The sequence below is a fragment of the Brassica napus genome, chromosome A3 (assembly GCF_020379485.1).
Source record: "Brassica napus cultivar Da-Ae chromosome A3, Da-Ae, whole genome shotgun sequence".
Lineage (NCBI taxonomy): Eukaryota > Viridiplantae > Streptophyta > Magnoliopsida > Brassicales > Brassicaceae > Brassica > Brassica napus.
The window spans coordinates 19,615,073-19,628,049 of NC_063436.1; the positions used below are offsets into that span (position 1 = coordinate 19,615,073).

Below are 12,977 nucleotides of genomic sequence, written 5' to 3' on the forward strand. Positions count from 1 at the left end.
ATTTACACCATATATATATAATATTAGGTAAAGATTCTTGCAATTGCACATAATGAGTATTGTGTATATAAATTATTTTTATGTACTATTTCTAATTTTATTTTTTTACGTAATATGAAATAATAAATATATATTAAATAATTAAAAATTATTAATTATTACATATATACTTAAATTGGTATGAATACATAAATCAAAATAGAAAAATATTTAGAATTTTTCAAATTTCAATGGAGGAAAGTTCCTGAACCGAGCTCACTAAAACATATTCCAGAAAAGGAATTTTGCCTAAAGCACACAAGGAAAGGCACCCCGGGAAAATGGCTGAATCTGACTCTTAAGATAGAAGGAGATTCTCTGACTTTCTTTCTAGTGATAGATGTTCTTCCAGTCTTAGTTAGAGGATAATAAGTAAGGAAGTAAAGAAAAGGACCGAAACCAATGAAGTAAGGCTTCCAATGAACCAATGAAAAAAAAATGTAAGGGTTTTTATCAAAGCTTTCAAAATCGTTCTTCTCAGTCTGAGAGACTAGCGTTCCTAGAGGTATCACTCTTATTCACTTTTTTTTTTTTTGTCAACAATTTTATTTTATATCCAACTCAAAGCAGAGTACTTGAAATACAAAGTCTGGGTACAACACCCTTTGCAAAAGCAACAGCTAAACATAATGCTGTGCGTAGATTATAAACACATGATAACAAAATGAAGAGAGGAACAAGGTTTTTGAAGCTCAAGAAACCTGTAATCTCATTCAAGTCCATCCCTAAGCGCAGGGAAGAGAAGGGGACGATTGAGTCCGGAAGAATCTGAAGTCTTGAGAGTCCAGTTGATATTGCTGGTTGAGAGGCTTTGTGAATCATCACCGCTTTGACGACGTGTCTAGAGCCCACACATACTCTACTCAATAAGCGATGGAGGACACGGCCTTGCATCCACATTCCCTTCACCGGGCAAATCTGAAAGTAACCAATTGGGAAAGACCCAGCTACAAGCTCAAAGGCGACCAAACACCTCTTTGAAGAGACTGAGAGCTGTGAGGAGAACCACCATAGCCTAGACACGCCTGAGATAAGTGAAACCATGTCCACAGAGACAGCAGTCCAAATAAAATCCTCACACTGAGGTAACAAAGTAGTATCACAACGAGTAACTTCCTCATACTGAGGTAAAGAGAGCTTCAACCTGAAACTCAAAGGGAGTGTAACATCCTCAAAAAGAGGTACAGAGCTAATCCAGGATAGCATTACCTCTTCATTCCGAATTAAAATGGGGTTCCTATTGAGATAACTAAGATCTACTAGGAGGCAAGGATCGAACAATCGTGACTCACTCCAGCAAATTAAGAACACCATACCTTGCGAGAGCTTGAAGCAAGAGAAGATATGCCTTGACTGAGAACTGCATAAAGCAGTAGAGAGCTCCACTTCAAAATGCTGCATTGCGGTATTAAGAGCTGCCAACAGAGAGAAAATCACCACCAATATTTCAACCTTCCAAGCCCAGTCCTCGAGACTTTGAAGAGATGAGTAATGAAGGGAAATCAGCTTGCACTCAGCTATTGATACCAATAATCTTGCAACAGATAAGGAAACCACACACGACTCTTGATGATAAATCGTTGATGCCCTTAAGGCTGACTTTAAAAAAACATGTTCCACACAAGAGGTAATAATTATCGGCTTTGAAATGGGATAATGTCGAAAGGAGGAGAAACTCATGCCAGAGTTGAGAGCTCCGGAGGGAGAAATTCCAGCCAGCAAAAGATGCAGCAGAGCAGGCTGCGTGGATAGCACATCGACGTCTGGGCAGAGAGGCTTGAGCAAGCAACCGGTTGAACAGCAGAGATCCCATGGCATAAGAGATTCGATTTCCTTTTGATTGAGAGGAGCGGTGTAAGACGGCGAGATCTGGCGGAGAAAGGGACAAACCAGCAGGACCGGTGGAGGGTCTGGAGAATTTATCGGGAACACCACGACGAGATCCGGATCTGGTGGTTCAGGCGGCAGGGGAGGAGAACCAAACGGGACAGTTGCAGAGGAACCCATTGGAGGAGAAGAGGGAGAGCTTCGGGATGGTGAGCGAAACGTCATCATCAGCGGAAGAGAGGCTCGTGATTAGGACAGGAGGAGCTGCACCGGAAAGAGACCTTCATTGTGGCGGAGATGCAAGCTGTGCGGCTGCCTTGGACTCCGTGCCTGAGAGAGAAACAGCTACTAAAACATACAAAGATGATGACTAACCGTTATAAGCATCATTTATCTCTATGAATCTCTCTTTAGCTGCAGTATCGCCTTTGTGCTTATATATCACTCTTATTCACTTACAATCATTTTTTGGTAAATAAATTTAAACAATCATTTTATCTATTGTATATGGTATATAATTAAATTCAAATGATATTAACATAAATATATAATATTTTTTTTAATATGGCAATCTATTAATGAAATTTCCTACTCATATGATTTTATGATCATTTGTATTTTTTTTGTAAAAAACATTAAACCGTTTATAAAGAAATATGTAATGTGGGAATTTTAATATTTTTAGTAATTTATAATCATTTTCAGAAACTCAATGCAATTTTTGAAATTAAAATATTAAGTCTTCAATACTTGTTCAGTGCAAATTTTGAAATTAAATATTTTATATGGTATATAGTTCAATTTAATCATTATTAAAAAATATATATTTTTAATCTTAATATTTATTAAATAAGACTTCTAACTCAGATATTTTTATGATCATTTATATCTTGTGATAACAAAATATTAAATCGTTTATCACAAAAAAATTAGTGTGAGACTTCTAACAATTTTAGTAAATTGTAGTCTTTTTTCAAAATTCTAAATATAAGATATTCAAAAAAGCCTATGTGATTAATGTGATTCCTTAATTTGTTTTAATAATATAAAATTAAAAAATGATAGAAGATGTATAAGTTGTTATCAACTATTATTCAAATTCATTAATTATTATATATATTTTTTAATCACATTAGGTAATTCTTTAGATTTTATTTAAGGAAATAATCAAAAAACAAAATTGCACATTAATAATTAATTTATTGTTAGTTTAATAAAAATCTAATATATTTTTAGATGGAACAACAAATTTTTTAAGAGTTCTAAGAATCATTATAGCGATGATACGTGTCATAGACTCATAACTTAAATGTTGTAATGTTTTTCAAATAATACACATAAAAGACTGGTTACTTGTGATTTTTTAACATTCCTTTACATTTAAGGATTAATAGACTAAATTTAGTCCTTATCAAATTCAGGGATGAACGTAAGAAATACAATGTCCAAAAACTACTTTTAAATACCATTCCATTTCCCATGGTATTAATAAAACAATAGTGACCGGGCTATCTATTATAATAGCCCTTAAAATAGTGGCCACTATTTTTTTATTAATACCATAGGAAATGATATTTAGAAGTCATTTTTGGATATTGTATTTTGAAAGATATATTTTATAAGATTGTTAAGATTTATTCTTAAAAACAAATTCAGAAAGATATATTTTAAAAGCTTTTGAAAGACATCTTATAGTGTATGGCAAGTAGTCATTGACATCTTATAGTGTATGGCAAGTAGTCATTGTTATTTTATTTTATTTAATTGTAGTATATAGCCATATAGGGCAAGTAGTCGTTTACTAGTTTTGGTCAAACACCAACCTTTGAATGCGTCGCCAAATTAATATATAATAATCAAACACAAATCACATATTAATGGAATAAATTATTACCATCACTGATCATTTTGTTATTTTTAGTGATTGCTTACTATATCAACTCTTCTTTAACTAAAAAATAAATTATACTTCATCCACCTTAAAATATAAAGTATTTATGAATTCCTTTGATATTTTAAAATGTAGATTTCACTTATATATTTATATAAATTTTGATTTTATCAAAATTGTATGACCAATTTTATTTTACAAGCTGTTTTACACTTGATTGAATTGTTTTTTATTTATATTTAATGATATTTTCAGATAAATAACCTTTTTAGTATTTATGTTTTTTTTTATCTTAAACATGATACAGTATAATTCTGCCAGCATTTTTAAATGGATTGCAAAGACCTAATTTTAATGATTCAAGAATCTACAATTGGCCAAATTTTCAACAGAATTGAAGAATTTAACTGTTTCAAAAGGATTCCAAAAATTAAGATTATCTACCATCCTCAAGTGCAAAATAAGACTATAAATTTATTAGGTAAGATAGCACATGATTTTCGTAGATAATTTTTTTAGTTAGTTGTTTTGTTCTAATTTAGTTTCCAAAGCCACTTTTATTTTATTTCGACTAATAGAATTTTTTTGATGTAAAAAATAGAAGAAATGTATATATATATTTTGGAAGTGAAACTATGCCACTAAAAGTTTGTGAACATTGAAAGTGCGAGTTTTCAATTTTTGAATTTATAATACAAACTTCACATTTAAATATTTCAAACAAACCAATGTCGAGACATAACAGTTGCAGTATATCTTAATGCATGTTGAGATGTTAAGTGTAGCTTACTACGTAGCCTGTCTTTCTAATAAGGGCGGAGGCAAATGACGTCAGAGAGGTGGCGATTATCGGCGTACGTCATATAGATTTATGATAATTTGTATTTTGCTATAACAAAAAAAATTAAATTTTGATTAAAAAAATTTCTGTGTGAGATTTTGACTGTTTTGTAATTTGTATTTAAGTGTGTTTATATAAAAAGTTAATATTGTACAAGTGAGGACAAAATTCGAAACAATATCATCTTAAAAGTTAATTTTGAGTTTCCCAAAATTAACACAACTATCACATGGGAGGTGAAACCCATGCACGAGCGAACAAACGTGGAAAGACCATTAACGCATAGACTTTCGGGAGTTGCATACGTTTTCAGATAAGGCATTGAATGGTATGAGCCGCAAAACTGTGTTACTCAAACTTATTTGTTTTTATTCATTTCTATCGCAACCAGATGAACTTTACCTAGGCTAAGAATAGATCAACTATTAAATTTTGGATGGAAATTTCTTTTACCGATTTCCCTTGGTAATCTATTATTAACAACTTCTTTCCAAAGCAGCCGCTGGGGGCAGATTTTTTCTAGATCGCAAGATTTCCCACATATCAAAACCCTAGTTTTAACAAACCTGCTGGTTGTTTACACTGGTTCAACTTTTATCTCCACTCCGGTTCAGATTATTATATTTTTTTTAGAAAGTTCTTGAAGGCTAGTGTCTTATCAGAGCCGGCTCTTAGCTATGGCAACATGGGGATTTACCATGGGTCCAAAAAAATTTGTGTTGTTTTAAAGATCTATTTCAATATGTTAAATTATAAAAAAAACTCATAATTAAGTAAACTTAATTTATTTATCACAAAACAAAACAATAAGAAATATGTATATTCACCATTAATTTTGGGATATTTTTTTCTTTTTGTTTCAAATAATGTTTTGAAAACCGGACCGGACGTTGACTCGCCATTGTAACTGGGTCAATGGTCGGGCCGGTCTAACCGGTTCAACTAGATTTTAAATTTTAATTAAATTTTATATTAAGTAACTATTATATGTATAACATAAAATTATTTTTATAAAATTTTATATAATTGTTACAATCTACAAAAATGATATGAAAACAAAAAGATTTTTTTTAAAAATAATATAAAATAATGAAAATAATTTATTTAGATAGATACTTAGAAAACAATATGAAATTTTTATGAAATATTTTTAAAATTTTCTGTTTTTAAAAAATACTTAAATTTGAAAAAAAAAAAAACAGAGCTTTAATATCGAACCAGATCACCGGTTTTAGCAAGTTTTACTGGTTTTGACCGGGTTTGCCGGTTTAACTCAAAACCAGTGTTTAGTATAACCCGGAACCAGATAGATGGTCGAATCTCGGTCCGACAGATCCAACCAGCCGGTCTGGTCCAGCCAGCCGATCCGGTCAATTTTCAAAACACTGGTTTCAAGTCTTAGAGTTCAAGTTAAAAGAAATACAGTGAAGAAAAATATAAAGAATATTTATAAAAAGGTACATATTTTATGTTTTGCCCATGACTATTATATTGTTTAAACGGCACTGTGTGTTATCACTTATCAGACCAGTTGTTGAAATGTAAGTACATAGTGGAAGTTCGTGGCGAGAATGCAGTTTTGGAGAGAAGGAGGTTGAAAATGGATTGAAGAAAGTTATGGAGGATCAAGAGATGAGTAAGAGATTGAAGAAGTTGAGAGATTAAAAAATGGTGGATGAAGCTCGTTTGTATGACAAACTGTTAACCTCTTTCAAGGAGAGCTTAAAGAGAAGTGCATTCAAATATTCAAATTAATCTAACGTTTTCTGTTACTTATTTCACTCAACCACTGGACTATATCACTACATCATAGAGTTACCTTAGTGGGCCTGTGGTAAAAGCCTTTTCAAAAATACATGGTGGGTGTATCCACGGCCCAGAATCCTAACTGAAAATTAGTTAAAAACTATCAACTGAAAAATACAAACTCAATTTTAGGGATTACGTTTCTGGGTAGTGATGAACATTTTTCAATATTGATTGTGTAAAATTGAGTTTTAATCGTTTAGTGACTGATCTTCGGTCTGGGTTTATGTAATCTTGTGCGATTGATTGGGAAGGTATCAACCTTTGGATCTGATTGCTTAATCGTTTCTCAAGATTAAAGCTTTTCGTTTTGGGGATTTAAAGATATGTTTTTTTTTTTGCAATTGGAGAACTTAAAGAGATACACTTTGTCTAGTTTGTAATTAGTATAGAATCCAATCACCATGGGTGAACACAATAGGAATCCATTTGCAATTGCAAGTGCAAGTGGAAGCGCAGGGGGAGGAAGTACAAGTGCCAGCTCAGACTCCAGTTTTAGTAACAGTGTGGCGGATACGGATGATGATCAAACCATTGCACGTATGTTAGCTGAAGATGAGAGCTTGAGATCAGAAGGCAAGCTTGGGAGGAAGCTCTCTCATTTGGGTTCTATCCCTGTAATGATAAGCTTCTATTTTTACCTATTAGCATGATGAATGTGTGTTTGGTGGGCTGTTCATAGTTTATGTCAGTATTATCTACTAATGAAATCCTTTGATGTCTTACTCCTACACTTTGCTTTCGTATTTGGCAGCATACTCCTCGGGTTAACAGGCTAATACCTGACATAAATGATGCAACATTAGACCATGAGCTGCTCTCTGGGAGGTTCTTGTTCTTCTTATCAACCTTCCTTTCAGTGTTTTCATCTCCTTGAATGCATTCTTCATTTGTGGAATGATAAACTAGTCGGTTTTGTAACTTTCCTCCTGGATTATGTTTGATGGTTTATCCTTTATTCAGGTTGGCCACATATGGGTTAGCTGAATTACAAATGGAGGGGGATGGCAATTGCCAGGTACGTTGGAAGGAACATCCATACACCTTGTTTTAGAAATTTCCACAAAAAAAATTGTACTGATTTGATCTATCATATGTTGTTTGCCAGTTCCGAGCTCTAGCAGACCAGCTTTTTCGCAATGCAGATTACCATAAACATGTAAGGAAGCATGTTGTAAAACAGGTACTGTCTGAGAGCCATAATGCAACTTCTGTCTCTTGTTCTCAAATTTTAGTGCCAGTGCCTTCAGGGACGAGTAGTTATTGTATGTATTTGCATTAATTATAGACTATTGCTTCTTCATCCCTCAAGCTGTGTTTTCCTCTCTCTCTCCAATTATTCTGACTCAGTGCATTTTCTTCAGTTGAAACGGCAACGCAAGTTATACGAAGAATATGTGCCAATGAAATACAGACACTACAGAAGAAAGATGAAAAAGTGAGACATCTTTGTTTTTGTTTTTTTTTTTTATATCTGGATCAGCGAGATGGATACAAGCTCTTCTCTGATTCATTCTTTTTACTAATAAATCTTAGACCGGGTGAATGGGGAGATCACGTTACTCTTCAAGCTGCTGCAGATCGTGTAAGTTCTTTTAAAAAACTGCATATCATGTTTTGAGTTTACTATAAGACCAGAGCAGATTATAAATACACCTCAGAGATTATATCTTCTCTTATATCTTGTGGGAATCATTGCAACTTTCACATTTTTCTCGCTCACATTGTGTTCCTTTTCTTCACTTGAATGAATGGCTGATGACTCAGCGTTACTGTAGTTCGAAGCCAAGATCTGCTTAGTCACATCATTTCGGGAACAATCCTACATTGAGATTCTTCCCCATAACAAGAACCCTCTTAGAGGTTCCAACTATCTCTATGCTATCCACTCTCTTAGCTAACTTTACTCAGGTCCTAAATTAATCGTTTTACTGTTCTGCAGTGGCTTGGCTTAGCTACTGGAGCGAAGTGCATTACAATTCGCTTTACTCTATTGGAGGTAAAAAAACAAAACTCAAGTCTCCTTCCATCATCTCTATTTTACTTGATCTTGATCTTCAGTAGTTCTTGATCTTTCATCAGATGTTCCCACAAGAAAACCCAAGAAGAAGCATTGGCTCTTCTAGGATTGAATCCAGATTCATGTATACCATATATGTATGTATAGGATCTTCCTCAGATTGTGTGTGAACTTTGTTGATAGCCTCACTCTGTTACATACTTGCATGCTTTATCGTTGGTTCTCTCAAGACTTTCACAGTAAGGGACCGAGTGGATCCTATATATTTTTACTTGTAATCATTTGATCTTGAAATATCTTTTCGTAAGTTTTACTTGAACATTCTGATTTGTGATTCATAACGAAAATACAACTAACAAACAGCCAATAGTTTTCATAGTTTAAATAAGCGGACCATAGTGAGAGATACTTGAACGGACCGGATGTAATACTTTCACGTGGACCAAATAACGTGTCGAATAGTTGATATAATTTGGTATGTTCCTATATTTAAAGTCTAATTCATTCAATTTTTTTTTTTAAATATATATATATGGTTGAGTTTCAAGCAAGCAAGTAAAGCAATGACCCTTAAATCACAAGAACAAAAATATCAGTGGGATCGGCACAGAAAGCAGCATATGCTTTGAGTTAGTGAAGCATCATTATTTATACGGAAAAACCAAAGTGATAAGTCATAAGTGCTCCTGTCGGATTGGGTCCGGATAATGCAATATTTCATGTGTTGATGTTAGATTAATATTCTAAAATGAAATGATGTTAAAGATGGTGACACTCATCCACCCGATAAAAAGATTGTTACGTAATTCTGATAATTCATAAATTCTTCAATTTTCCTCCGCTTTAGCCAAATCAAAATCAGTTGGAAAACTAACATTTTCTATGTCCCAATACCGTGACATAGATCATGACATACCGTGATAGTCTAATATCCCAACCTACAAGAAATGTGAATGATCTTTAGAGTTCTCAATTAATGCTTATCGATTGAAAAGATGTAGAAGTTCTAACTAATCGATGATTGGCAAAATCACTACGAAAATATCAAGATATTAGCTTGTTGGATTGCCAGAAATAAAGTTTAGATAGAAGTTGTGTTTGGCGTTAAGATATATGAGAAATATGCTAAGATAGTAGCTTGTTTGAGCCTTGTACGGTTGTACCGTTTTATATTTTTCTTTATGTGATTTTTTTGACATCAAAAGTATTGCCATTATTTTTTAATTACAATGTTTGTTTTTTTTCATGCTTCATTTTAGGCAATAAAAGGATAAATTAATATTTGTCTATGTAAGACCAAATTCAGATTATTGTAAACTATATTTTTTGTATATCATTCAACTATGTATTTTCCTCATCGTTCAACTATGTGTGTTCTTTATTTGGTGTGATGTAATTTTTTCTTCTTCTATGTTTTCTTTTCTTTAATATCTTTTTGAAACTTCTAATAATGTCAATCAACTTTCTAAGTAAATTTTTTTTTATGGTAAGACGAATACAAGTGTCTCATTTTAATTAGTTTTTAAATAAATGGTACTAAATCAAATTGTGATGTTTTCTTACATGTATAAATTGACTATCAGATGTTATGTGTTTTATTTTAATAAAAACTGTAGAAAGTGTCTTCTGCTGTTTAGACTCGATGACAAAGTAGAAGAAATATAATTGAATGACGACCGAGACAAAATTTATAATAAATTATGTGGTTTTGTGTTTGAGAAATTACGGTTTAAAATATGTTTTAGTAAACCATTTTTCTCAAAGATGCATTTTCGTAATAATCTCTATATGGAAATCAAAATTTAAGAAAAACAATTTAAAAAAAAAATTAAATTAAAATCTTGAGATATTTTTTAATGTGGTGGCACAAACGAATCTTTGAGATAATATTTAGCAAACAAACAAATGATATTTGATCACCTACTTCTAAATTTCATAACAATCCAAAAATTCTCTTTATTTTTACATATAATAATATTTTCAGCTTTTTATATGAAATATTAGTTTACGTACAGTTAGGTTTGTAATAGATATTTACTGAAGTAAAATAAAATGTAAAAATAAAAATATTAAAAAGAAAAAAGAAAAAAGAAACTAAATGTAGATTGTAGATGTTGTTTGGCAATGTCATTATGTGTCTATGTAAGAAGACACGGCGAAGGAAACTGAACAACAAGCAAAGGCTTTTAACTCAACCCTCTTTTTCTTTTTTTCTCCCATAGAGATGCCAGTAGATTAGGGAGAAAAAGGAGGGAAGAAGATTCTCTCGTCTTTCTTCCTTGTGTCGTCTCCTCCTGTGATCTCAAAAGTTTCTCTTTTTTCAAAACATCTCTCTTTGTCTAGTTCTCGATCATGGAGACATCCTATTCCAGAGACTTGTACAACTTTGCTCGCGCTTCCTCAGGTCACTCCCTTCCCTTCCTTTCTTTTTTATCTCATCGAAAGAATGTCTATTTTTTACATTAGCTGATTCTCGATCCGGTTTCTTTTAAATGTACATTTTCCCTTCTTCTTTTTTGTGTAGCTAAACAGAGTTGTTACCGGACCCAAACACCCTGGAGTTATTGGTGACAGAGGTTCAGGGTCCTTTTCCAAGAGAGAGTGAGTTCACTTTTTTAACTTGTTCACTACTGTATCTATACTGTATAACCTTTAGGGTTCTTCTTAACCTGAATGTACTCTTATCTTTAGGTTCTTCTGCCACCGACTGGTCACACGATGCAGAGCTCACAAGCTGGTTGGAAGAACGAGACCAATACGCTAATATATGGTCCTCACAGCCACATTCATCTCCTCACTCATATGCTCATTTGTCACAGCATATGGTGGCACTCCAACAGAGAAAATCTTATGTCCAACTCGCAGCGCTACAGTCTCAACTGTACAGTTCCTACGCGCTTTGCTAGAGGAAGTTGACTCTTCAGCTCGCTGATCCGTTCAGCAGAACCAATCAGACTGATGATGTTGTTTTTCTTCGTATAGCTACTCTTCCAAAGGGGAGGAAGATGCTTACGAAGTATATACGGCTTCTAGCTCCAGGTAGTGAGATCGCTCGAGTTGTATGTATGGCTGGCTGTGTTCCGCCACTTGAGATTCCTATTCGGCGGTTTGCGTTTAGATACTAATCTTGCCAAAGCGGTTACTCTCTGCGTTGGAGCCACGAGCGCTGAGTGCTTGCCTTGCAGCTGTGGTGTTTCATCAGAGCAGCCACCTCTGCGTCCTATTGGAAGCTCTGCTGGGGATGGTGGTTCGGTTGTCTTGATATCTCATCTTGAGAGAGCTGCTGAAGTAGTAGTCGACAGTCGTACATGATGGTCTGTGGAGAGCCTCGTTTAATGAGTTCTTCAACCTTCTGACTAAATACTGCAGGAGCAAGTATGAGACGATCCGCAGTCAGAACCAAGGGAGTGCGGCTGATGTTTTGGAGGCGGCGATAAAGAGGGAGATGCCCGCTGAGCTTTTGCGAGCGAGTCTCCGTCATGCCAGTGATGGCCAGAGGAACTATTTGTTTAACTTTGGTTGTAAACCGTCGGCTGTTAGTGAGTCGGTGGCGCATGCAAGGGGTGGTCAGATCAACTCTGGATCTGCGCGGGGGTTTTTAAAAAAAAGGGAGAAGTGTGAGAGAAAGAGTTAAGGGGTGTGTGTGGTTTCAGGAGCCAAAACTTGTAAGTAACATAGGTGGTGTAGGAATCTTTTCATAAATGGTTTCAAGTGACAGACAAGTGCTTTTTAGATTCTGCTCTTCTTCATATTTTTGCGAAAATCATCAAAATAAAATTAAAAATAATTTTAAAATATTTTTTTTTCGAATTTGAAAATATAGAACTTAAATATTTACCTAGGGGTTCACTAATCGATAGGAGGATTTGGGTTTAGTTTTGAAGAGTGGGGAGATTTGATTTGGAAGTTTGGGTTTTGATAAAAAAAATGAATTATAAAAAATGGGTATAAGAGATCAAATGAGCCCATAGGAGATTATCTCTATAGAAATAGGGACATGAGAGGAGTTAACTGTCTTCTTTTTCACTTTTGAACACTTTTTTATTATTATTAATGGTGGGCAAATGCAATCAACACATTTTCAGGATCTTAGGGCATCTGTATTGGGGGTCCCTTAAGGCATCCCTTAGGGGAAGGGGGTGGGAACCGAGGAAGAAAGAGAAGGGAAAAGCCCTTAATTAAGGGCTGTCCCTTACTCTTTAATGACCAAAAAAAAAAAAAAAAAAAAAAAGCAAAACAAGGGACTCTCTCCCTCTCTCTCTTCATCCCACCAATAAAGATGCCCTTATTAGAATTGACTTTCTCGTTTTTTTTATACACAATTTCTTTTTCTTTTTTGTTCTGGTAAAAAATGACTAAGCGCAGTTGATGAGCGGCGTGTAATCAACGACTTCACGGTACTAGTGATGTACTTCGCTCACTAAAGCCAATGTTTGCTGGATCCAGTGAGTTTAATGTTTGCATTTTTTTTTGTTAGAATTGCATTTTCTTATTTTGTTAAATGATATTTGCATATGTATTCTCAATATTAGCAAAGAATGCAACTGTCAAGA

The 12,977-nt window shown here is 34.0% G+C and overlaps 1 protein-coding gene across 1 annotated transcript; it reads left to right on the top strand.

Moving 5' to 3' along the window:
• The first annotated feature begins 6,511 nt into the window (after positions 1 to 6,511).
• On the top strand, positions 6,512 to 8,745 carry LOC106439639 (OVARIAN TUMOR DOMAIN-containing deubiquitinating enzyme 11). Its single transcript, XM_013881129.3, has 9 exons — positions 6,512 to 7,021; positions 7,159 to 7,232; positions 7,368 to 7,422; positions 7,513 to 7,587; positions 7,769 to 7,842; positions 7,941 to 7,989; positions 8,183 to 8,267; positions 8,347 to 8,403; positions 8,487 to 8,745. The coding sequence occupies exons 1-9, from the start codon at positions 6,809 to 6,811 to the stop codon at positions 8,528 to 8,530; spliced, it is 726 nt and encodes a 241-aa protein (XP_013736583.1). The 5' UTR covers positions 6,512 to 6,808; the 3' UTR covers positions 8,531 to 8,745.
• The last annotated feature ends 4,232 nt before the right edge of the window (positions 8,746 to 12,977 follow it).